At 47.5% G+C, this 24,436-nt stretch overlaps 1 protein-coding gene across 1 annotated transcript; it reads right to left on the bottom strand.

Moving 5' to 3' along the window:
* Positions 1-88: 88 nt before the first annotated feature.
* Positions 89-23,476, bottom strand: LOC124312274 (protein sax-3-like). Its single transcript, XM_046776739.1, has 9 exons — positions 22,655-23,476; positions 16,151-16,492; positions 6,179-6,356; positions 4,765-4,895; positions 3,780-4,066; positions 2,139-3,630; positions 1,949-2,064; positions 720-1,883; positions 89-646 (listed from the first exon to the last, which is right to left on the bottom strand). Exons 1-9 carry the CDS (start codon positions 22,824-22,826, stop codon positions 230-232), a joined length of 4,299 nt encoding a protein of 1,432 aa, XP_046632695.1. The 5' UTR covers positions 22,827-23,476; the 3' UTR covers positions 89-229.
* Between the last annotated feature and the right edge of the window lie 960 nt (positions 23,477-24,436).

Genomic DNA, 24,436 nt, shown 5'->3' with positions numbered 1-24,436 from the left:
ATCTTCTCGCGCTCTTCAAACAGCCAAAAGAAGGGCGTCAAAGCACCGATATCCAAGGCGTGAGTACCGATTTGCATCAAGTGATTTAGAATGTTCGTAAGTTCGGCAAAGAGCACTAAATAATTGAGAAATATTTTTGGGAGGAGGCAAATTCGTCGCCGTCTGAATGGCTGTCGTCGCCGCCGCCATGGCTGTAATCGACTCCGTGGCCGCCGCTGATGCTGCGGCTTTAGTCGTCGACGTCGTCGTCCCAGTGGGTTGTGATGTTGTCCAGGGGATTCAATTGGTAATTCATGGGCGCCGTCGTGTAGCAGCTGCCCGGCGGGAAACTTCGCTCTGATCCCGAATCCGAATACCCCTTGAGAGCCGGTTGATCGAGTTCCGTGTGCGATCCGGAAGTGCCGGATCTCTGGGACCGTGTCGACCTCATGGCTTTCGTCCGCCCAGTTCGGATTGCATTCCGATTGCCGTTCGGTGCCGTCTCTTCTCCTCCGAGACTGGCATTGTACCGAGGCGATGGAGGTTTGAACGTGCTGGAGACGCCAGTCGATCCTGCAGGAGCACTACGCTTCGACAAGGCCGGACTAGGATTGGCCGAACTGAATTTCAGCGACGGTTTGACGGAATTTGGCAGCGGAAGCGATCCCTAAAAATATCGTTCAGATTTAAAAATTTAAAATTCGCGCGCTAATAGATGTTGATTTTAAAAATGTCCTTACGTCTTTGGAAGCGGAAGTGGATCGATCGCAATTAGGTGCTGGACTAGGTGGCGGCGGATGTCTTGGTGGCGGAGGCAAAAGTTCGGCCCAGTTGGGAATTCTCTGCTGCTGCTGCTGATGGCCGTTGCCATGGCCATTAGACAAGAATCCGCTGCTGTTCTTCCGACTGTGGTGACTGTTGTTGTTGCTGTTGCGGCTGTTGCTCCCGCAGCCTATTCGATCTTGATGCTCGACCACGTAGCTGCCACTGCTCGAGTCGCCCGACGACTTGCTGGAATAAGGGCCGTGGATCTGCTGCTGCCCTCGCATCGACGGATTGACCAAAGTTGTGGTGGCGTAGGCGGACGGAGGCGCCTGCATCTGGGCCTGCATCAGCATCATGTTGTTGGTGTTGTTGCGACGCGGCAGGAACGAGCTGAGACTCAGTTGGCTCTGATCCGACTGGTGCTGTTGCTGCTGGGAGCCGTGCTGGTTGAGCAGTTCGGCGTATTCCGGCGGAGTGATCCCGCTGCTGCCGTACTGCTGCGGCTGTTGGGGTAGCAGCGAGGCCTGGGCTTCCAGTTCCGCCTCTTTCTGTGAAGCCGAAACCGTGCCCGTTCGCGACGGATGCTGGTGGTGGTTGCCAGTGCTGCCGGAATGCCATCCGCTTGACCAGAGCAAATCTCTGGCGCCGCCGCTGCCACTGCAGACGCTGTGGAGTAAATTGCCGTCCGTTCCGCTGCCCAGCTCTACTTTCTGCACAGAGGACATGGCCTTGTTGCGGACCCATCGGCGACGGACAATCAGGGCGGCCACCAGAAGACACAGCGTGGCCAAAAGAACTCCGCCGATGGCAAGAATGAACCACGTCTCCTTGACCATCTGCGTGGTGACTTCGCCACTGGGCGGACGATTGTCGCTGTCGAAACGAGTGAACGGATCGTCCAGGTCAGAGTCCAAATCGTCGTGAAGGGCCGGAACCTGCGGATTCTGCTGGAAGCTCAACACCTCCATGCTGAATGAGGCGGGCTCAGAAGCCGGGCCCACTCCTGCCAGAGTCCACGCTGCTGCCCGGATGGAGTAGGACGATCCGGCTACGAGATTGCCGATAATGACCGAAGTCGGAGTCGGCGGCAACGTCATGTTGGCCAATAATGTTTCCGAATCGTCCATAAACACGTAAATCTAACATAAAAATGAATTAATTATTAATGGCAAAGGACAAAAAGGATTTTATTGATTTGATTTACTTGATATCCGGTGATGATTCCGTTGCGTTGGTTATGCGACGGCTCGCTCCATTTCACCAAACAGCTGCTCGAATTTAATTGGCGCACAATCAGATCCCGCGGAGGTCCTTCAGGAGCTGCACAAAATCAAACAAGAAATTGAAAATGAAATCAATTCAATTTAAATTGCTGGAAGGAATGCGGAACTTACCGGCTTCCAAGGTCGTCAGCGTTTGACTGTTGGACGGCCGGCCGTCGATATTCCGGTAGAACGGGACCAAGAAGAAAAGATAGCGCGTCGAGGGCAGCAAATTGGCCAACGTGTAAGTCAAGCTGGACACGGCCGGCTGGGACACTGTGACCACCCGGAAGGAAGCCAACGTCGAGGCTGAGGATCTTTCTTGATGGATTTGATCCTCCTCTGAGCCGGAGCGGGAGCTGCGGATGGGCCGGTACCAAATGTGAAGTCCCTCGAAGGCCGACTCGGTGGGTTCGCTGCCATCAGCGCCATCTAACCAGCGCCAACTCAACCGGACCGTTGTGGCATTGAGCGGGCGGACGGGCTCCAGCCGGAGCCACGCCAGAGAAGAAGAGAGCCGCTGTCGGCCTTCCTCCAATTCCTGGATGCCGCCACCACTGCTGCCGCTGCCGACGGATCCACCCGACGGCAGAGTCGTGAACCAAGGAGACACCGGACTGGGCAGGGACAGGCCGTGCGAGTTCTCGGCTCTAACGAGCACCGCGTAGGACGTGGTGGGTTGCAAGTCCGTCAAGACCAGCTGATCCGCTTTGAGACGACGGGTGATGATCCGCCAGCTCCGTTGGTTCGGTATCGTCGGTCCAGCCCACGTCCAGCTGTTTTCTTGATTCGAATCGGGGTCACCGCTGCTGAAGATTTCGACCGTGTAGCCCAGCAGAGGCGAGGCGCCCATTCTCAATCCGCTCTGCCAGCCGACCGTCAAAGAGTTGGCCGTCTTGTGGAGGAGCCGTGGCTGGGACGGAGAGCCGGGAAGAGCCATTGGATCGCTGGGGCTGCGCGAGAAGGCAACGTTCGAGTTGCTCTGGCTGGCCACAGTCAGGGAGGCCGTCCAAGCCGCCGACTGATCTCCGGATCCGATCCAGCAGGTGTAAATTCCGGCGTCGGAAGGCTGTAAATCTTCGATGCGCAGCATGCCCGTCTCGCCGGATTGGGTCATGCGGACGGACAGGGCCAGCGGGGCGCCGTCCTTCCACCATCGCAGCGGCAGATTTTGGCTGCTGGGCTCAGTGGTGCTGCAGGCCAGCGAGGCAGGTGAGCCCAGCGGTAGGGTCTGATTGGCCGGGCCGACTTCGATGACGGGCGGCGGCGGAGCCGAGATGGTGACAATCTCCAGCCGAGTGCGGGCCACCAGTCCGCCGGCCTCGCTGACGGCTCCGCACCACAGGCCGCCGGAATCCTCGCGCCGGAGTCGGTTGATGACCAGCGTTCCGTTGCGGAACACGTTCCACCTGGCGCTGGGGCCGGAAGAGTCGGATGTCAGGAGCTCCACGTTCGAGCCAGCGCCGTCGCGGCCTTGTCCTTCCCGCTGCCAAAAGACCAGCGGGGCCGGCGACCCGTGAACTGGGCAATCTAAAAAGACGCTCTGCTCCAGGAATCCGCGCACCTCCCGCGGCAAAAAAGCCTGCCCGCTGCTGCTGATTCCGGCGCTGCTGTTCCACGTGGGCTTTAAATTATATAAAGAAAAATCATTTTAAAACATTCGAATGATTTTAAACATAAAACCAAATGCATAATTTTTTGTTTTAATAAAAATTAAGCGGGCGAAACATTCGTGAATTCCGCCGGTGGAATGAAATATTCATGTGTACATACCGGGATTAAGATGGCCAGCTGGGCCGAGGCCGAGCTGGAGCCGACCGAATTCTCGACCTCGCAAACGTAACGGCCGGCGTCGGAGGCTACCAGTCGCTCCAGCCTCAAACTGGTTCGCGTTTGATCGTTGGAGGCCGGCCGGATCCGGTTGATGGGAATTTTGGCGCCGTCCTGTCGACGCCACTCGACGTGCGGCGGCGGATCGCCCGTGACGCCGCACTCGAGACTCACTTCACCGCCCAGCAGGGCCGTCGTATCTTGAGGCGGGCGAACTATGAACGGCCGAACTGTAAAATTGGGTTTCAGAAAAATAATTTGATAACATGACGCAACTGTTGAATGACGGGCTGATTCATCTAACAAAAGGAAAACTGGGCAATATTCTCCAAGTCCAATTTGGATGAGACTGCCAGACATTTTTCTATTGGGGGATACAGGGGCCTATAGATTCAATATCATTCCATTGCTGCGCCTGGATGGCGCAATGGATTTTGAACTGGAGAGAGAGTATAGTTCAAAAGATATGAATTGGTGTGGACTCTTGTGCTGCATCAATCCGCTCGGATGCATTAGTCGTAGTATCTAGTCGTAGTATCTCCCCCTCCCGCCATCAAAGTATGTACACACAAAGAGAGAGAGAGAGAGAGCTGCTATTATTATTGAAATATGAGAAATCCAATTTGACTCATCTCAAATCATTCAATATTCTTCTACATCTTTTTTTTCTCCACTATAGGGCCGTCCCCCCTGGAACGCTGAAAGTCACCCACCCCACCCTTCTTTTATTCCCCTTGATCCGCAGTGGGTGGCAGACATGTAGGAGACACAAGAGTTGCTGGGTTCTTCTACGTATGTGGATATAGATAGAAGATCAATAGAGGAATCGATAGAATGTTGCCGGGATGAATCAAATCAAAACGCTGGTTTGTGTCATCCCTGGCGGTGTTGGCAGTAGAACAAAAGCAAAGTCTCAGCTTAAACCTACCGTGAACCGATAGGAGAACGGCGGCCGTTTCTCTGGTGGCCACGACGTTCTGAGCCGAGCACTGGTAACGGCCCTCGTCCGACGACATGAGTTTGGCAAAGATCAGGTTTCCATTTTCGTCCATCCGGATTCTAAGATAGAGCAGAGACAACAACAACAACCAAACAGTTAAAACAAGTTAAAACACATCTATAGGTAACAAAGTCACAAACAACAAACAAACACGAAATAAATATCATTTAGTTTCATCGTAGAGATTCAACACGCAGGCCTGCGTTCTATTTGTTTATTTAGCGAGATGTGTGTGTGTTGTTCAAGCCGGAATGAGAAACTGGAAGCTCGATATATGTCGTTTTGTTTTTCTAGACCTGTAGACCCTACACATGCAGTCAACGCCAAAGCTAGTCGTTGGGCCTTTTTTCTATAAATAAAGAATTTGGGGGCCCGTTTCTTTCCCGTTTGAAATAGAAATTCCGGTCGGTCGCTTTTGATCGCTGGGTCATTTCGATGTGCTGTACTAGACTAATACTAAAGGGAGTAGGGGGAAATCGCTGGGCCGTACACACACCCTAAAATAGAACTGGCATTGACATCTGGGTTTTTCTTTCCTGTTTAGAAAATAACGTAACCAATTTGTTGTCAAAAAGGTTTGCCGACGATCGCCAGTTTTCTCAACGACTTGTCTTTGGGTTAATTGAAAAAAACTTATTTTTTCGATTGCTTTCCCCCCGATCCAACTCGATTTCATGCTCGGACATGGCCAGCGCAAACGAGGGGATTCACTCTATTCTCAAAAGTCTCGTGTCGGCTGCAACGCATGAAATAAGAAATCGTAGACAGTTTGCGGATGACCGCATATCAATTTCCGCTGAGAAAAAATAATAAAATGAGAAATGGGGAAACTCCAATGGACGGCGTATATAGGTGCAACACTATAGAGAGAAGAGAATTTCCTATTCTTTTTTCTGAATATGGTGGGAACCCTTTTTTATTTTATTTTACTATTTTTTAAAACATGCGAGAAAGGCTCAGCCGGCCCGTTTCTGATCCAACATATATAAAGAGAAGAGAAAAAAGAAAATGAATAACCAAACGCGGACCACATCCGGTGCAAAGCTATGCGGATCAAAACTTTCGAGCCAAACCCAGCACGGCGCACGGTGTTCAGTTACTAGACGGGCTAAACCATAACAACAACATTTTTCCTTCATCTTTTTTTTTTTAAAGAAAAAGATAAAACATTTGAAAGATATCGAGGTACTAAGAACCAAAGTATATCGAAAGAAAGAAATATTAATGGAAGCAGTTTGGTGCCCATCAGACTGGGGAAAAAGAAAAATCCTTTTGGCCAGTCATTTTTTAAAAGTTATGTAAAGTAGTTTAAGAAGCTGCCCGTAAACCTTGAATATAGTACCTGGAAGAATGATCGCGCTGAGGTTGTCCAACTGCGAGGTTGTCCAGCGGCTGGCCGTTCTTTTTCCAGCGCACCTGCGGCTCGGGATGTCCGCGAGGCGGCTCGCACTCCAACGTCGCCGGCTCGCCAAGAATCCCGCGCGTCGCCAAAGGAACCGTTCGGAATTCCGGATGCAAATCTAATGATCAAGACAAAATAAAATGGGCGCGGTTAATTTATTGTTTCAAACTAAAATAAAAAAAAGTCAAATAAATTCGGTTAACTAAAGCCAAAAAGAAAACAGATGAAACCAACATGACAATAAGAGTCTCATTAAAAGATACGAAAGAGTAGCGCCGTCAATCCGGAAGGAGAGAGAGAGCAGCCAGTGGGGGGTAAATAGGCCGGGAGCGATGGAAGCAAAAGAGAAAGACGCAAAATTGAGTGAGAGGATCTCTGATATGTTGTGCACTAGGGCAGGAAGAAAAAGATGTCCCCAACGAAGGTTCTGTTGCCGAAGAAAAGTGACTTAACGATCCTCTTTTGTTTGTTCTGTTTGTCTTGTGTGCGTGTTTTTTGATCCTGTGCAGCGATACACACACACAGCTGAAGGCATCGTGTACTAAGCTAAGCCAGCCAGCAGCCCCTGATGGTCGTCATCATCATCAGCAGCCGTCACATATATATACGTATACAAGCATTTGATATGTAGACGGGCACACACACTCACGGGGGGACGACACTCGCCATGCTGCCCGTCTGCTCCGGCGATCCATTAAAATAAAGGCAGAGCAATAAAGAAGAGAAGAGAGAGAGAAAAAGGGATTGAGAGATGGGCCAGCACAGCGCAGCCAGTTGGCTGCTGGGGGGAAGGATATTTACGACGACGACGTCGGATCTTCTGCTGGCTGCTGCTGTGGGGTCCGTCTCATATTTATCGAAACATGGCAGCTGTTTCGACAGCGTCGAGTGCTATGTGTGTGTGTGTGTGTGTGCGCGATATATCTCCGTATATAGTCTATACGTGGGATGTGACTGTGTACTTGATCCCCACATCAGTAATGGGTCGCGCCCGGTTGTTTTCTCTTCTCTTGGCGGGGAGAAGAGTCAAGTTCAGCCATCCGGGGAGCACAGCAGCCCGGCACGGCACGGCCAACCCGTTCGCGGTTCGCTGCATTAGCCATCCGATGAACCGTTTTGTCCCCCATCGACTGGCGAAACTCTACACTGTGTCGTTGCTCAGCTCCCTGCTGCACTTATCGTCAACGGTAACGACTCTGCGGCGATGACTGCCGATCGTAAAGAAAGAAGAAAAAGAAGAAAAAGAAAAACGGCCGCATAGCAAATGCGACAAGAGTCGAGCGCCAGTCAAATTTGTCAATTGGCTATTATCGAGGCAACAACCTTTTCTCTTCTTCTCTTTCTGCTGTGTGGGGGCCCTTGCTGCTCATCATTATATAATATGACAGTTGCAGCTGCAGCCCAAACTTTTGCTGGCACTGCCTTCGGTCTAAAAACGGACGGGCTCACCAAAAAAGAAAAAAAAAGGATTGAAATAAACCAAAAATGAAACATGGATTAGTTAGTTGCCATGTTGAGCCAACATCTCACAGCCTCTTGTCACACAACAGCACTGCTCTGCTCTGCTTTTTCCTCAAGTCGAAAATTTAATGAAGGTGGACGGATGCTAATCTCTGAGCCCAGGTTTTTTCCTATTTCCATCACCCCAAATGAGGTGGTAATAAATCATGGCCCATCTTATCGAATCTTCATACCTGCAGCAACAACCCAAAGGGACGAGGAAGAAGAAGAAGAAGCCCAAAATAGGAAGAATGATAACAGCCAACAGAGCAGAGGAATGAAAAGATAAAACCCCAAAAAGACTCGGTGTGTCTCTTCAATGGCCAACCAGGAGAGATAACAACCAACAAAAAGGGGCAAAACATTCGACAGCTCACACAACCAACCCAAAAAGAAAAAGAAAAAAAGGAATTTGACAAAAATTCAACTCTAAAATAAATCAAGAAAATGTCGTTGACGGAAAGGTTTGTCACCAGCCATTGCCGCCTCATCCCATCAATGCGCTTCTGTTCATTAGAGTCTGACCGGCAAAAGATAAGATATGGAAACTGCGAAAAACAGAAATGCCGATCTCCAGCTGCTGGTCCAACCCGACCAGCTGGACGCCAGAGATTCAGGAGCGGGGGAAAAAAATGAAATTGCAGAAATTGAAACCAAATTTCCCCCAGCTGGTTGTATCTGAAATGTACACTCCCCTAATGGGCATACAAATCTATTAAAAATGGGACGCGCTTATTGCGCAAAAAATAGAAATTCAAAATAGAATAGGAATTTCCTGTGACAATTCTAAACGACGCAGCATCTCGTCGCTCTCATTTCGTCTGCTGGCGGATCATCCGACAGACACACCCACGTTTCATGACTCTCTAAACATGTATAGGCACCTTGAGATGATTATTCATGAGGATTTGTCAACTAGTAATAATCGTCATCCATGTGGGCACGTGGGAGAGATGAGCGCAATTCTCCTGGCGTCGCTTGAGCGCCAGACGACGAGGCCATCAACAGTTGCAAGGGAATTGAACGGTGTGATGGTCGGTGTGACGAGATAAACACCTAACACGCTTCTCCAATGAGCGATATGCCAGCGCGCGTTATTTTGGCAAAGAACAAGGTTTCACAATCAACGCGGGAATAAATGAAGAGCTCAGCAGCAGACGACCCATCCATCACACAGCAGTTGCCGTTTAATCCGATTAGCTCATTTTCTTCTGTCCGTCTCGGGAGATTGAGTCACCCAAGTTGGGAGAAACGGCGCCGTGCCGGTAGATTTGGGTGGGGGCGACGCTGGGCGACGTCGCCGGGGGGATACGGCGACGCGTCTGTCAGCGCGTCTGGCTCACATCCAGACAATGACAAATGAGGTTGTCCATATTATAAGATGTATAGACACACACACACACACATATTCCGGCGGCTTATATACATGTGAGCAGCAGAAGCGTCGTCATCCATCGTTTCAAGGTTCTCTCTCTCTCTCTCGGCCAGCGCCATCCATCGCATCCGCCGCTGCTGCCGCCGCTCGTCACAACTGGCCGCCGCCGCAGCCGCCGGACGACCAGACTTGGAACGACATCAAAGCGCGTTTTCATTTTCATTTTCATTTAAAAAAGAAAGAAATAACACATATCCATCGTGCGCGCTCTTTTTTACCTGGCGCCCCAGCAGTCATTTAAATCCGTCGAATTTCACATCCATTACGCAATAGTGAATGAAATGAAAAACGAAACAAAAAAGCGAGGGAGAGAGAGAAGGACTCTGCCGGACAGCATGAAAGTATATCGATCCGTCTGCTATATACATTCAACTCGAGTGCCATTGTGTGTCGGTCGTGACATCGTGTGCCTGGCAACTTTGGCTATACAGTCTAGAAGACGGACGGACGGACGGACGGGCGAAACAAAGAAAAGAAAAGAAATATATAGGGTGGACTAGAGAGATGATTACCTTCATTATCTGGGCCCCCATTCCAGCACTAGCTCTGTGTGTGTGTGTGTGTGTGTGTGCGTGTGTGTACATACTTGTGTCGTCCCTACTCTCTCGACGTCTATTTGTATATCTACGTATAGTATTTATGTTTATGTGTGTACGTGCGGAGATGGGCCGGCGAGAGCTTTTCATTCCGACGCCCGACACGCACGAAATATCTAAGAAGGGGGGAATGACTTTTAAATAAAAACCAAATGGACCTTAAATATCTTTCCTATTATTGGGTTTTGCGGCTGGGGAGAGAAACTGGACGTGAGAGAATCGGAGATTTCCTGAAACACACACGACTGGCAATTAACAAGAGAGCGCGAAAAAGATAAACATAATAAACAAATAAAACGACAACAACATTTTCGGTTAAAGATCTTGGGCCTTTGATCGTCAAACGTCCGCTAACGACGACGGTGGGACTCTCTAAGTCTCTCTAATCCAGTTTTGAAGAAAAAAATGCTATAGACGGAAATAGGAGCGGCTGATGAGTTGATGTAGAGGACCATTAGTGCCAACGTCATATAATTTAGTCCTGTGATGGGCGCATGCGCATTGCTGGACTATAATAATACACACGGATATAATTTAAAAAGAAATGGGGAACTGGTGATCGTTTGGCATGGGCTCGCGATCGGTCGATGGTTTCCACAGTTTTCCCCTAGCCAAGATGTTTCTGGCCGTCATTTTCGCTCGTTTTCTCCCGACAAATGACGGGTGTTAATGGGCCGAGTACGTTGGTTTTGAGGGGTAAATAGACGAGTGGGTCTTTTTTCGAAGAAGAAGAAGAAAAAAGTTGTGATGATATTCCAAGAAGAAAATGGGGCCTCCTCTCATTCTCTCTGGCTAGTAGACAATTAACAGCCGTTATATTGACTTGTACTCTACGACTTGGCTGGTACTTTTTTCTTCTTCCTTATCTTTCTGACTAATTTTTCTTTTCTTATTGCCTTTTCCCTCCCTCCTTCCTTCCTTCCTTCCTTCCTTCCTTCCTTCCTTCCTTCCTTCCTTCCTTCCTTCCTTCCTTCCTTCCTTCCTTCCTTCCTTCCTTCCTTCCTTCCTTCCTTCCTTCCTTCCTTCCTTCCTTCCTTCCTTCCTTCCTTCCTTCCTTCCTTCCTTCCTCTCTGTAGGAGGTAAGAGTTAATAGGCCATCGCCAGCTTGGTTATTTTCTCCACTGGAACAATATCGCCGACTGGGCTATTCCCTTTTCCCCTTTGCGCACAGTTTAACAAACAGGGTCGAAAAAATAAAACTGGCGACTTATTTGAAAAAGTCTGACTCTATTTACTCTTTTAACCGCTGACGGACATGCACCTGTCTATTTAGGCGTACAGCTGTTTTTGTTTTATTTCCTCCTCATTTGGGAAAAGAAGAAAATCCACAAACGGCCGGAAAAAAGTTTCTCTAGTCTCTACGGGCGGATAACAAAGTCGTTTAGAAAAAGGCAAAACGGAGAGACTCTCGAATCGAGCCAATAAATTTTGAGCGATTCCGATCACCCGAGTCGATCGGCATCTTGTCGTTTCTTTCCCATCTGCAAAACGGGTCTATTTTTTTGTCTTGACTGGACAGCACAGCCGGCCCTTTAAAAGTCATTCGTTCCCAGCAGAAAAAAAGTAAAAAAGGCCCATTCGATGTGAGGGCCATTAAAAACCCAAAACGAAATAAAATCGTGGGGGGAAGAAAGAAATAAATGTACACTATATTACACACACACAGCACGCCGGATAGAGGATAAGAGGAGGAGGACAAAGCGGCCTATAGCCCAGCATTTATATATCGGGGAAATGTGATTCGGGATACACGTCCTTAAGCGTCTGGCGGCAATGAAACACAACCGAGGATGAAAGATTAGAAAGAATATAGAGGAGAGCAACAGCGATAAAATAAAAGAAATCCCCCCACCATAATATACATTACAGCTTTATATATTATACGGCCCATCCACAAGTTATACTATTTGGTTGTTTTTTTTTTGTATAGAAGAGAGCCGGCACACGTTGAAATATGTATCCGCCACGCCATGCCACATGAAAGTCCGCGATAAAATTGGTGGGGGGATTTGCGTCCGCGTGTAGTAGATGCGTCTGGGCGCTGTGATCTGATAGATATTTCGGCTGGCTATTTGACTACATGCAACCGCAAACGCGTTGCTGATGAGGGGAGGGAGGGAATTCAATTCTACTTGCTGCTTGGCGCTATTTATGTTTTAAATTGTTTACACACAGGATTTACGATTGCGCCATTTCAAATGGATTTTACGAGGCGTCACTTGGCGCCAGAACTTTTCTATTCTCTTCCTCTTTCGAGCGTATAAGAGAATAGCAAAAGTAGTAAGGAAAAATTCAATCAATAAAATGGCAAGTTGGTTAAATTACATTAAATGATAATAGATATAAAGGGGGGCCTTAATATTTATTATTGTCATTCATTGTGTCGAACTGTGCGGAATCGATTCGTCGTGGACAGTTGTCCAAATCGATGGACCCCCGATAACATCAGAAACGAGAGACCATCTGAACCAATACGACAAACTTATTTCTATTATAATACCATGGATTATATGTACACATATCATCTTGATCGTCATCATCGAGCTGCTCCCCTTATATCATCCACAGAGAGTACATAAGAGGAGAAAGCGCCTTTTGTGTGTGCTGCTGGCCATGTCTATTAGTTGCATTCAGAAAATATAGACTTGTGTGTACACACAGAGAGCGAGTGTCATTGCAATCTGCAAACCCCAAACAATCACAGCAGCAGCGCCAGCTTGGTCATATCAATTATTCATCCGGGTGAGGGGGGACACCCAAAAGGGGGGTAAAAGTCGAGAGAGGGAAGGAAGCCCAGTGACACAACTTGGCTGGACTTGGAGGAGCCGAGGAGCCCCACACACCAAATAATTCTCTCTCTCTCTCTGTGTTTCCCTATATTTTTCTTTCAAATGAAAATCCCGGCTGGGCATGTTGCTGGACTGCCGCTGTGCACGGGTGCAACCAAACAACAGCAGCAGCAGCGGCCAGCTGTTTGTTTGGCGTGCGCGTGTCACATTCTGGTGCCCAGACGGTCATATAAATTGCCAGCCAGGAAATACAGACACACACACAGACACACCTCTGACATTCGCCAAACTTTTGAGATGATTGCGCATCCAAACTTGTTGATAATAATCGATTGACGGTATAAATAATGACACTGGGCGCACTTTGACAGTGACGTAATATCAAAGAGAGGCCCGCGATGTAATTTGAAACGTTTGAAAGTTGGCGGCGGGGAAGCAAACTTTAGCTATTCCGTCAATCCCGAAACTTGTGTGATTGACAACCCGACACCGTCGTCTTTTCAAAGTGTAAATTGGTTTGTGTCGAGAGAAGAACCTGTAAAACCTTTGATCTCGACCGAGGAAGGCGCTGCTGGATGGGCGGGAATAAGAGATGGGCGGGCAATTAGGGCGGACGAAATCAAACTCGTTAAGGGTGTACATGTACATATCGTGTGCGCCCATCAGCGACATACACTTTCCCAGGTGTATTCACCTTGTATAGTAAGAGACGGGAGCGGCAAAATAAAAGAAGAAAACAAGCGCACGCGCGGGATAGAAAAATAAAAATAAAAGGAGGGCGGTCGTGTGACACAAGCGGCTGACAGCCCCCCGTTCACTTCGTTCGGTTCCCTTTTTTTCTTTCTTGTGTTTGGGGATGATCACGTTTCGGCAGACACCTCGTCTTCTTTCCTTCTTTTGCCTTGACGAGATGATTGCTGTTTGGCTGGAATAGGGGGCAGCGCTGCACGACAAGCCCAATCCCTCTGGCGCAACAAACTACATCACAGTCCCGTCTAACAGCTGCCCAAAAGGATCCTTCATATTTAAACGGCCAGGAAAAAACTTGGTCTCGATTGAGTTTGGCTTCAGCGGAAAATACAAAAAGTTTGTATTTAATTTTGGACGCCATCGGCACACGCACAAGTTGGGGGTAAATAAAGAGTCGAGAGTTGCGCGCACTGCAATTGCCGAATCTCTCATAAAAGTTGGTACTGGTCTAATCGCATTATCTTTAGACTAACGAAATGCCTTTCAACCTTTTTCTGTTTTGTTTTATTGGTAAATAGGAAAGTTGGGAAAGAGAAGAGTAATCAGAGGGTCGGACAGGTCGGTAGTTTGATGAATGTCGGCACAGCAAACGCGCGCGGTCAATATATTCTCTAATAATAGATGACGCGACGGGGAAAAACGGGCGATGATAGAGACGAGAGATTGTGCGGGGCCGTTAGTTTCATTTTTTGGCGAGGGCCCTGGCCGGCTGGGCTGGCGGTCCAGCCGTTCCAATCATTCCCGACCCCTCACATATTTTCCTCTGGGCCAAATGATGAATGTCTTGTCTGTCGACCGCGTCGCCACGTCTATTCCCCTCTTTTTATTTTGGTCGTGATCGGTCGTGATCAAAAGGCGAGATGAGGTCACGAATCCAATGAAGAAAAAGGGGAAAGAATAGAGGCGCGCGCGCCCAGTTGTCGAAACGATAGGCCGGCCCTTGCATAACTCTCTCATTCAAATTAGACGCGGACACGGCACAATATACAAGGGCGGCCAGGGGGCGCTGACACAAAAGAGAGAAAAGAGCTAGATAGGAAATAACAACTTATCTCTCTACCTCTCTCTCGGTTGCTGCCCCTTTTGGTGAAGGGGGAAAAGAAAAGAAAGAAAAAAAGATCCCGATGATTTGCAACCGAAACGGGCACCGGGGTCATCATCAACAGCTGAGCCTTACAGAAATTTCTTTCTATACCCTCCTCCGCCTATTATTTAGACCCATAGTTTCTCTTCAAGATATTTTTTCCGATTTTTTCTCTTTGAGTTTACCGTTTAGGGGGCCGATAACGATCGTTACATGTCCTCCTTTTTGATTGTCTTTTTTTTGAAATAACACTGAAATGGGACAGGGAAATGAGAAGAGAGAGAGAAAAACACGCCGGAGACGATAGTGTTGATTTTATTAAAAGATTTTTTGATTGTTTCCCTGTTTTAACTGCTCAAGTCAAGGAAAGCCAATCGAGTTCTTTTTTCTCACAGAGCCCACACCGCCATGTCTGAATGGACTCGCCGAAAAATGTGGAGAACCTACGTCTATCCCCCACTTTGAAATGAAATGGTGGTGGTGGTGGTGGGGGGATGTGGCCGGCGTGTGTACAAGAAGAAGATTTAAGAGGCGTGACGACCGAGTCCGCGTAGTGGAACCGACCCCGAAAATTCTCTCACCTGGACCCGGCCGAGCGCATCTCTTTTTCCCTCTCACTTCTTATCTTCTTCTTCAGTCGACTATTTTATTTTATTTTATTTATTTTTCCTTTTCAGATGTTACGTGGAAATCTAATTGCTGGCCGGGATGATCAAGAACTCTCATTGCTAACCGACTGCCCACTGCTAGAGCTGGGCCCATAAATCGCTAGGCTATTTCACACGTTGCACACACGCACCTGTCCCCTGCGGTCACTGATCTTAATGGGCCGTCGACTCTCATTCTCCCTCTCTCTCCTTACGGACGAAATCAAGCGGCAACCCTGGGCGCGTGCAAAAAAATAAATATAAAAAAGAACATCACCGGACCGGACTTTCTCCTATATACCGAAATTTGACTGCTAGCGTTGCATTAACGGTTGAGATGCCAGCAATGAAATATATTATGGCCACCGGCTCGAACGTGAACAATACCGGCACTTTTCTCGCCAGACCATCCGCAACACAAACCAACGTCAGACGAACAAACAAGATGGGGAAATCTCTTGATCGGCGGCGGTTCTTTTACGTTTGAAAAAATGGCTGAGGGGAGGTAATGGGTCTAAAAAAGTTGATTGCTATCGCGTCTCATTAAAGTTGGTTATTCGTCGCTGCCCAGGGATTCCCTTCTAAACCGGCCAGGCAGCCGCCGGATGGCGTCAATGTCCTTAAATGGAAGAATGGAAGCGACTATGCAACATGCAGCAGCACAGAAGCGTTTTTTGATTTCCCCCCATCGACATTCTTTTGCCTTCCATCTTGTCTCTCGAAACACATTTATTTATTCATTCGAATTTCACATCAGGCTCCCGGATCTTTTCTCTTCATCTCTACTCACGCAAACGTTTCTCTCTCTTCCTCATTGGCCAGCCATTAAATGACGTCCCACTCTCCACTCGTGCTCAACAATTGACCAACAGAGTTCACCCAACTGGTCAGCAGCCCGTTGCGTTTGATTCGGGAGCCGAAAAAATTAAAATTTGATCTAACGAATCCCGACATCCCTTTCTATCTACTTTTTCACAATGAAAATCTTATCCAGCAGCAGATGGGCAATCGCCCATTTCTCACGATCGTAGCACGCGGGAATAAAGTCAAGAAAGAAGGAAGGGAAAAACCAACAAAGGATAAATTGAAAATGAGATTGGACGGCACTTACATGCGACGGTGAGAGTGGCGTTGCGTGATCGGGACGAGCCTTGCGGGTTGCGAGCCAAACACCAGTAGAGGCCGGCGTCGCTTTCCTTGCGTCCGTGAACGACACGGAAGAAAAAGAGATCGCCGCCCGGCAGCATCACCCGGTGGCTATTGCCTCCACCTCCTCCGCTTTTGCTGTGCTGCTGCTGCTGCCCGTTGGAGCTGATGATGAGCTCGCCGTCGCGGTACCATTCGATGGTCGGCGCCGGACTGCCGTCGGCCGAGCACTTGAGCGTCACGGGATCGTTGCGCGCCACCGTCATGTCCGTCGGGTGTTCGGTGATGCGCGGTGATCGCATCACGCCTATATGCCATTACAATAAGAAAAAGTAAAAATAAAAAAGTTGATTAGGGTTTTATCCGTTATGCCACTATTGAATCACAAAACCCCCAAGAAAAAATAAAAATTCAAACACGAACGCGCTGGCGCATGAAACGGCCAAAATGGAGATGGATTGCTGACATCTTCAAATGACAAAAAACTCCTTTTTTTCATATCCATCAAAATGATTAAAATGGCCATTTTCCCGCATTTTCCCCCTTTTTATTTGGACCAACAGCCCGGAATCAACTTGATTGAAAAAAAATACGACGACGACGATGGATTGGATGTGTACTTCTCTTTCTAGTATACTCTGCACTTTTCATTAGTCGGCATTGAATCAATAATCGAATTGAAAGAAAGCTACAAGTTACTACATGTACGAGTTCTTTTTATTTCGTATAGATTCGGACAAAAGAGAGTCGGGAATATCCAGTGACTTAATACTCAATAGTCGAAACATGTTTGGAACTGTAAGGAGGGGGCCTCTGTCGAGTGTAGTTGTACAGAGATTGATATATTACCAAGTTGAAAACATCTGCTGTGCCCCACTCTATACACTCGGATGATGAACCCCTCCTCGTCGTCGTCGACTCCACCCCAAACACACAAGAGAAGTCGCCCAGTTCTCTTCTCTCAAACAGTCCCAACTGACTTCATTCATCACGATGACAGGGGGGGGGGGACCCAGCCAAGGCTATACACGATGATGTTGCGTGTGTGTCCGTGTGTATAAATATACACCGGCGCCTATTTCTTCTTGTTGCGCTGCCCTCCTCCTCCTCCTCCCTTGTCGTCATCGATTTCACGAGACCCTCCACTCCTCAACCTCTCAGCTGTAAAAATGCACGACGACGACGGTTTTTCTTTCTCTCTTCTCCGACCAACCGATTCATCCCCAGTTCGTTCCACCCCACACACTTTCTCTCCCTCCTACCCCATCACCTCTTCAACTTTTTTCCCAATAAAAGAAGAAAAATCGTAATTATAACAATGTCTAGTAATAACAGTTCAATATAGAGTGTGTGGGTTATTATTCCTTCCAGGTGAGGTACTCGACAAGAGGTAAAATATATCGAAGGGGGATCTTATAGGAAGAATAGAAGAAAAAAGTCGTTTGAGGGCCGTCACCTCAGACAACTCTGGGAGATATGCGTGTGTGTGTATTTATTTGGCCAGCGGGAGAGTCGCGACTCTCTCTTATATTATCTTCTTTTATGTGCGTGTGCGTGTCCGATATGTTCCAGGGGAAAGAAAAATACTCCTGGACGAGAAATGGGGAGAAAGAGAATGAATGAGCTGCTGCTGCTGGCCCCTTTATACCTGGAAGTGAACAACTTGCGCATTTTCGAACCTTTTTTTTTACTTTTGTCAGCGCCCGGTTCTTGTTCAACACGAGGAAAGATCAAAAAAGAAAGAAAAACTCTCCAGATTTTTCCTTTTTTCCTTGGCACTGGAGAATGGCATTCCATTGAAAGGGGTGCTGGCTGGCTGGATTGTCAGTTGCCATCGTCATTTGCTCTTCTAGTCTATACCGACCGCTATATGGCTTCCACCACGTTATATAACTCGTCTCTTCTTCTTTACGTCGTGTGGTTGTTCTTTCTCTCCCTCGTTTAATTTTTCGCCCCCCGTCTCCTTCCGACCTGAAAATGGTCCCCATTCACTTCCAGACACCTTTTTTTTCTCTAAAAAGGTGGTTGTGCGCTCGCTAACAATAAAAGAAGTACCAGTTCCCATTTTTTAATGAAGCAATTCATTGCTGTACAGTATATAGGACCAGGTATAATCCAAACACACACACACCGAAATGTGTGTAACGCATTGAACCGTAAACGAGGGTGTTAAACGATCACGGCCACCTGGGAAATAATAATAGAAATAGCCTCTATCTTTCGACGTGTCACATGCAGAGCTCCTCCGGCAGAGACATCTGCAGTTGCACAGTGTTGTGGACGGTATCGTGAGAGTCTTGGATGGGCTTTTATAAGAAATGCGCACTGTATGCAGTACCAGCAGTCGCTCTACTATGTATCGATCTGATCCGAAACATTTACAAGACGACGGCCATGATCTCACCCATCATCGCCCCTCCCGACAGCTGCATTTTCATGTCAAAATATAAAATTCAAAAAGTAGAAGGAGAAGAGCTGGCCGGCGTGACACTCAGGCGGCCGAGAGAGGCAGACGACATACAAGTACCGGTACAGTATCTAATATTATCTGCATCGAATTTTTCCACTTTTTTTCTGGGGAAGAAGAGAGCGAGTAGGAGCAGCAGATCGATAATATCGAGTGGCGATGCCAACACGCTCCAGTAGCTCCTATACACGTAAATGAATCGATGAACAGAGACATGAGAGACTAGACACAGACGACAGAGACGACGACAGCGCAATTAGACGCTCCGTTTCTCTCTCGTCTCGTCTCTCCCATTCGACTTGGCACTTTTGTCTTTGTGTGTCTGTCCCCACCCACAACCCCCACCGATGCAATCGATTTCCTTCGACTCACTTACGCTCAACACCCACCCACCCATCTAGTCGGTTTCAACAATCAAATATTTATATCAATAGGCAGGGAGAGATACTGTATCTTTTTTTACTTTTGGCGGAAAAGAATGTTACAGGGGGTCTTGGAAGACACCGGAAGATGTACCGAAGAAATCGTGAGCTGAGAATGGAATCAATTCAATTCACGTCGTGTTAGTCACAGTCGACAGTTGATCGGTGCATGTACACATTTCCGGTAATGCACTTTGAATGTGTAGTAGACGGATGAATGCGACCAATGCGCATGTCGTGCTTTATAGCCGAATTTTCCCTCGAGAGAAAGAATCCGGGACGACAAAAATCGGTACACGGTACATTAGACCAAGTGCGACCCAATGGCCTCACTCTCCTCGATATCGCCCAGATAAATAAAAAATAATAAATAAATAAAAAAACAAAAAATCAGACGACAATTTGATGGCGTCATTACAATTGGAGGAATGAGCCACTGCCATTTATATTAGCCAATTTTCTTTTTTTTTCTAAATGAAACAATTTCACAATCGGTGGTCTATTGTTCGGGCGACGTAACGACAACAGGAAGACTTGACTTACAAATTATACGACCCACGTTTCTTTTATTTTTTAAAAATAAGATTTTATTGAGACGAGGGGGCCAAGTCGTGAGCTCATATAAAATATCCCAACCCCACCCACTATACCCCATTTCATGTGAGACAGAAAGTCAACGCCACCGGTCACCATCGCGACGACGGAGCTATTGATATTCCAAGGCAACCCACAAGCACACACACGCCCCTTGTGTTGTAGCACAGCACGGCAATTATTGCGTGTGCCACACAAGCACGTCGTTCGATGTGTATACAAAAAGCTATACGGCAATCAGAGTCTAACCTTTTACACGACCACACAAAAGAGAGAAAGAAAGAAAAACGCAGCTCGTCGTTCCAACATCAAATGCATTTTTTGTTGCCATTAGACACGCGCCCATGTCGATGTGTGTGTGTGTGCCTTTGATTAGCTATGCCTCCGTAACCAACAGCTGGCTGCTTTTTTACAGCAGACGACCGCTGTCGCTCACATTTATTCACAAGAGTTATTTATGGATGTATCGACTAGACATGTAGATTCTCTCTTTCCCTCCCTCTCTCACACATACTCTCACTCTGGTGTGTGTGTGTGATCCGTATGCAGATGAATTATTCAGTTGCGTTCAACTCACGCCGGGCTGCTGCTGCTGCCCATCCGGTCGGCACATGATTCATATCTACAATAGACGTTGGCCCAGCGCAACCTTCCAACAAAATTCATCCAGCCCAAAAAAACACTTGACAATTTCGTATAGGAAAATTGCAGAAAAACAAAAAGAGACTCGGCCATATAGATGAGGTTAGAGTGAGTGTCGAGTATTTGCATTGGAAATGAAACGACTGTAGAGAGTTAGCCTTGTCTATAGGGGGGATATGCATAGATAGAGACCCGCCCGTTTCCTTCACGCCAAGGCACCCCCCACCAACTCTCAATTGCAATAAATCAGGAGCAGCAACAACAACAGCAACAGAAGAGGAGGTTCGTAGAATCACGGCTCGTTCCCAATCAGACGAGGGCAGACAGCTCACGAAGAAAGATATCCAAGGGTGAGGTACGAGCAAGAGTCAAACGTCTTGATTTGGGCCTATAGAGAAGAAGTAGACAGAAGGCATATCCGCGTGCCAATTGTTTCGGTAGTTTATCGGTGAAGCCAAATCGAGTCGAGTTCTGCTGTTGCTATAGTCCCGTGCCAAAAAGGAAAAAGAGTTGGAAGAAGAAGAAGGGGACCCGTCGCAGTTGGTTTGACGGAGTGATGACCGTTTCTCTGCGCTTGTCACCTCGAGTCTCCCCGTCAGAGCGTCACGACACATTTCCAGGGTGGCAGCAGCAGCGACAGCAGAGAAGAGGCTGGGCACGGCTCCACCACCGCCGATGTATATATCAATAGCACAAGAGTTATATAACTGCTGCTGGGCATATTTGTATTCCCAACTCGCTTAGCAGCTCACGGCCAGCGTAGACCTTCTCCCCTACTATCGTGCAAACGGACGACCGACTAATATACGAAGTGTGGAAATGAGGAAAGATGGAGAGGGGAGACTAGACAAAGAGCGAAAGAACGTCAAAGAGACAAGAGAAAATAAAACAAACAGGAAAAATTGGAAAAAAAGGAATTTTTTTAGCTGGGCTGGCCGCCCAAAATCGGTCACGAGCTCCTAGTCCGTCCACGTTTTTCTTTTGGTCCCGCCACCCTTCTTTCGAGGTTGTTTGGTTCTTAATGACTTCTTCACTTTGGCTCGGATGCAGAAGAGCATGTCGCGTGTCAGCTAACGACTTGCGTTGGGCAGAGAGACTCTCTGCTCGCACACACGAGGCTCAACACACAAAAGTGGCTAAAGTAGAAGAAGAAGAAGAAACGGACTGATTTGTTGGTTGCTTCTCTCATCTGATCCCCGAAACCCAGTCCCGAAAAAAGAAAAAGACGTGACCGGAAACGTTCCTTCACGAAGAAAAAGAAAAATCCCTCGGAGCACAAAACATGCGGATGGCTTTTGTTTTGATTTTTGATTTTTTTCTTTTTCTTTCCTTTCTGGTTGGTGGAGGGAAAGAATCACGTGAATGCAGACGAGACATCGTGATGAGGCATTTAAGAGGAGCCGGGGCTTTAAGTCTCTACACGGCGGCGGAGTTAGTGGGGGAGGAGGATCCGTTGCTGAGGTAACCAACGGCCATTTCTCGTCCCGGCACGTCGACAAAATGTAAACACCGTTTGTTTCTTATAGGCAAACAATCGAGGCGATTGGACGGGAAAAACTAAAAATGAGTCAACAATTTTTCACGAGACCGTGTGAATAAACTGCTCGTGAAAAAACGTGGGCGATCCAACGAGGAAAAAAAACAAACAAACTGATCAGCCTAAATTAACTGTTAATGAAGAGCATGAGGTACATACAAGAGCCGTCGCTTTAAAAAATAAAGAGACGCTCTTTTCTATAATACGACGTCGAGCTGGGAAATGAAATTGGATTTTCTTAGATAGGTTCCGTCAGAAACTCATCTCTACGGTGTGACTGGCTGACGTGTCTCACGGAATCTGAAAAAAGAAAACTACCTGCGCCTGTGTGTAATTACCTATTGATTATGCAACCATCTGAACGAGCCGAGCGGAGGAAACGTTGGAATTACCAACAACCCTGAGAGAAGATGAACTTTAAAAAGTTCCAAGGGGCCGAGCAGCACACCTGGGTGGTGGTGGTGAGGTAAGAAAGAAGGAGATGGCCACAACAGCCACAACAACAACAACAGACTAGCGGCCATCGATCCATCATTATTGTGAACATGTGTCTCGCGTCAGATTGGAGGGACCGGCCCATCACCACATCAGATGCCCATCATTGGAGCGGCCTAATTTCTGAATCTTTTCTTCATTTTTTTATTCGAAATTTCTCTCGTGTTTCTCATTAACTAAAATTAGATAGAAGGGAGGGAGAGCATCTGCTTTGGACATGTCGGGACAGATCGAAAATATTCTCTTGCCCGAACGCGCCCAGACAAATGAAAAAGAAAAAATAAGACAAGACGAGACGAGACGTGACCTTACCGTTGGCGTCAGATGACGGGATTTGATGGAGGAGGAGGAGCAAGATGACGAAACGGTTAAGTAATCCGGCGGGCGTGAGTCGGCAGGATGATGATGGTGCATGCGACATTTTCGACCTATCGATGGCGATGTTTGGACGATTGTTGGCAGCAAAAACGTCAGTCCGATGCATATCACCTGCTCAAGTCTAGTGCCAAATCCTCCGTTGCGTCATGTATGAACGAGAGCCCAGGTGAACGCCGATTCCAATCTCCAGTTCAAAGTTACAATCGCAAGTGGTGAAAATGGCCAACTAGTTGGTATAAACTGCACACACACACTACCTGTTTCACTCGGCACAGGTCTCAACACTCGGCACTCGGCACACGCAACACACAGACACACACACGACAGACACACAACTGACAAGTTCTTGTTGTTGTTTTTCAATCGACAATACTGATGAGCCGCTCAAACAAAACGGCTCAACGAAAGAGACACAGCCCAAAATAAGGGGAAAATGGAAGAAGCCCCCGCGTGTGTGGACAAACAGAGAAAAACAACAAATCCGTGTCCAAACAGAAACTATTACTAGGTAGCCATACTTTTTGGACTCGTTCTCTCACTCACTCACGCAACACTTTTATTTGGCAAATCCCCTGGCACAATCGAACGATAATGTTTTTTTCTCTCTTCCAAATCGCCCAGCAGATTACAATAAGAAGAATTGTTGTTATGTCACTGGTTGCCTTTTTCTTTCTACTGCTTCTTCTTCTTCTTCTTCTTAGTTGATTGGATTAAACTCGACACACGACGTCTGTCCTTGGCTGGGGCTGACGGCCGACTGAACACTGAAGTCTGAAGGAGTGAGGTACTGAGGTCCGTCCGACAGTTCTTCTTCTCCCTCTCAAAACGATTGGCTCCTCCCAGTCAAGACGCTAGCGCCACTCTACCGGTGTGGTAAGAATGAGCAACCGTCTCTCCGGCCAGCGCCCGCCTACAACACACATACATTATGATCTAATCAATAAGTCAATCACTATTGATCTTTTAAAAATCAGAAAAAAAGAAGAAATAAATTTTCGCAGGAAATGAAGACGACACTGATGTAATTGAATCGAACAACTCTCTCTCGCTCGGATTAAATTACTAAATAGTCCTTGATTTGGATTCATCACTACTATACATGTCCAAGACAAAAGGCACCGAAAACTCTACCCTGCTGGCTGGCCCCGTGGGCGTAATACGCGCCGATGAGTAATGAAGTTATACATAGCATTCGTCTATACTCTATAGAAATCTTTTCGGTGTTTTTTTATTTATTTTTATTTTTAAAGCCGCCGCTAACAAGACTGACTGTGTTTGTGCACACCACAAGACGAAACATCCTGGGAATAAATTTATCGACTCCTTTTTTTTATTATTTATTTTTCTATTTTTTTTAGTGGGTAGGTCCTTCTTATCGATTCGTCGTCTTTTGGCGACTCTTTCTCACATCCAATTTCCCCTCCACTTGTGTATTTTTCTCTTTCCTTTTCTCCAACATGTGAGCCTTTTGGTTTGATTTCATACATCCCCCCCCGCCCGTCCGACTGCCTGGTATATATTGTGGGGCTATAGACACACACGTTCGTATTGGGTCAAGCTCTCTCTCTCTCCCTCCGCATTCTCTGCCGTACACACAGAGACGTAAAGCAATATGTGAGGATTGATGTCCGCCGGAATCTCAATGCAATCAGCTGGCCCCTTTTTCTTCTACACCGACCCATGGCCGGCTGGCTTGCCATAGAGATGCCACAGTGG

Source organism: Daphnia pulicaria, chromosome 8, assembly GCF_021234035.1.
Source record: "Daphnia pulicaria isolate SC F1-1A chromosome 8, SC_F0-13Bv2, whole genome shotgun sequence".
Lineage (NCBI taxonomy): Eukaryota > Metazoa > Arthropoda > Branchiopoda > Diplostraca > Daphniidae > Daphnia > Daphnia pulicaria.
Note: the sequence above shows the minus strand (reverse complement) of the source record. Positions and strands in the feature narration are given on the sequence as shown.

Coding starts and splice junctions, on each gene's coding strand:
- LOC124312274 (XM_046776739.1), bottom strand. CDS start 22,826: ATGCATCGGACTGACGTTTTTGCTGCCAACAATCGTCCAAACATCGCC. Junction 6,357..16,150: donor CGCCACTCTCACCGTCGCAT/GTAAGTGCCGTC, acceptor CTTGATCATTAG/ATTTGCATCCGGAATTCCGA. Junction 4,067..4,764: donor CGTTCTCCTATCGGTTCACG/GTAGGTTTAAGC, acceptor CCAATTTTACAG/TTCGGCCGTTCATAGTTCGC.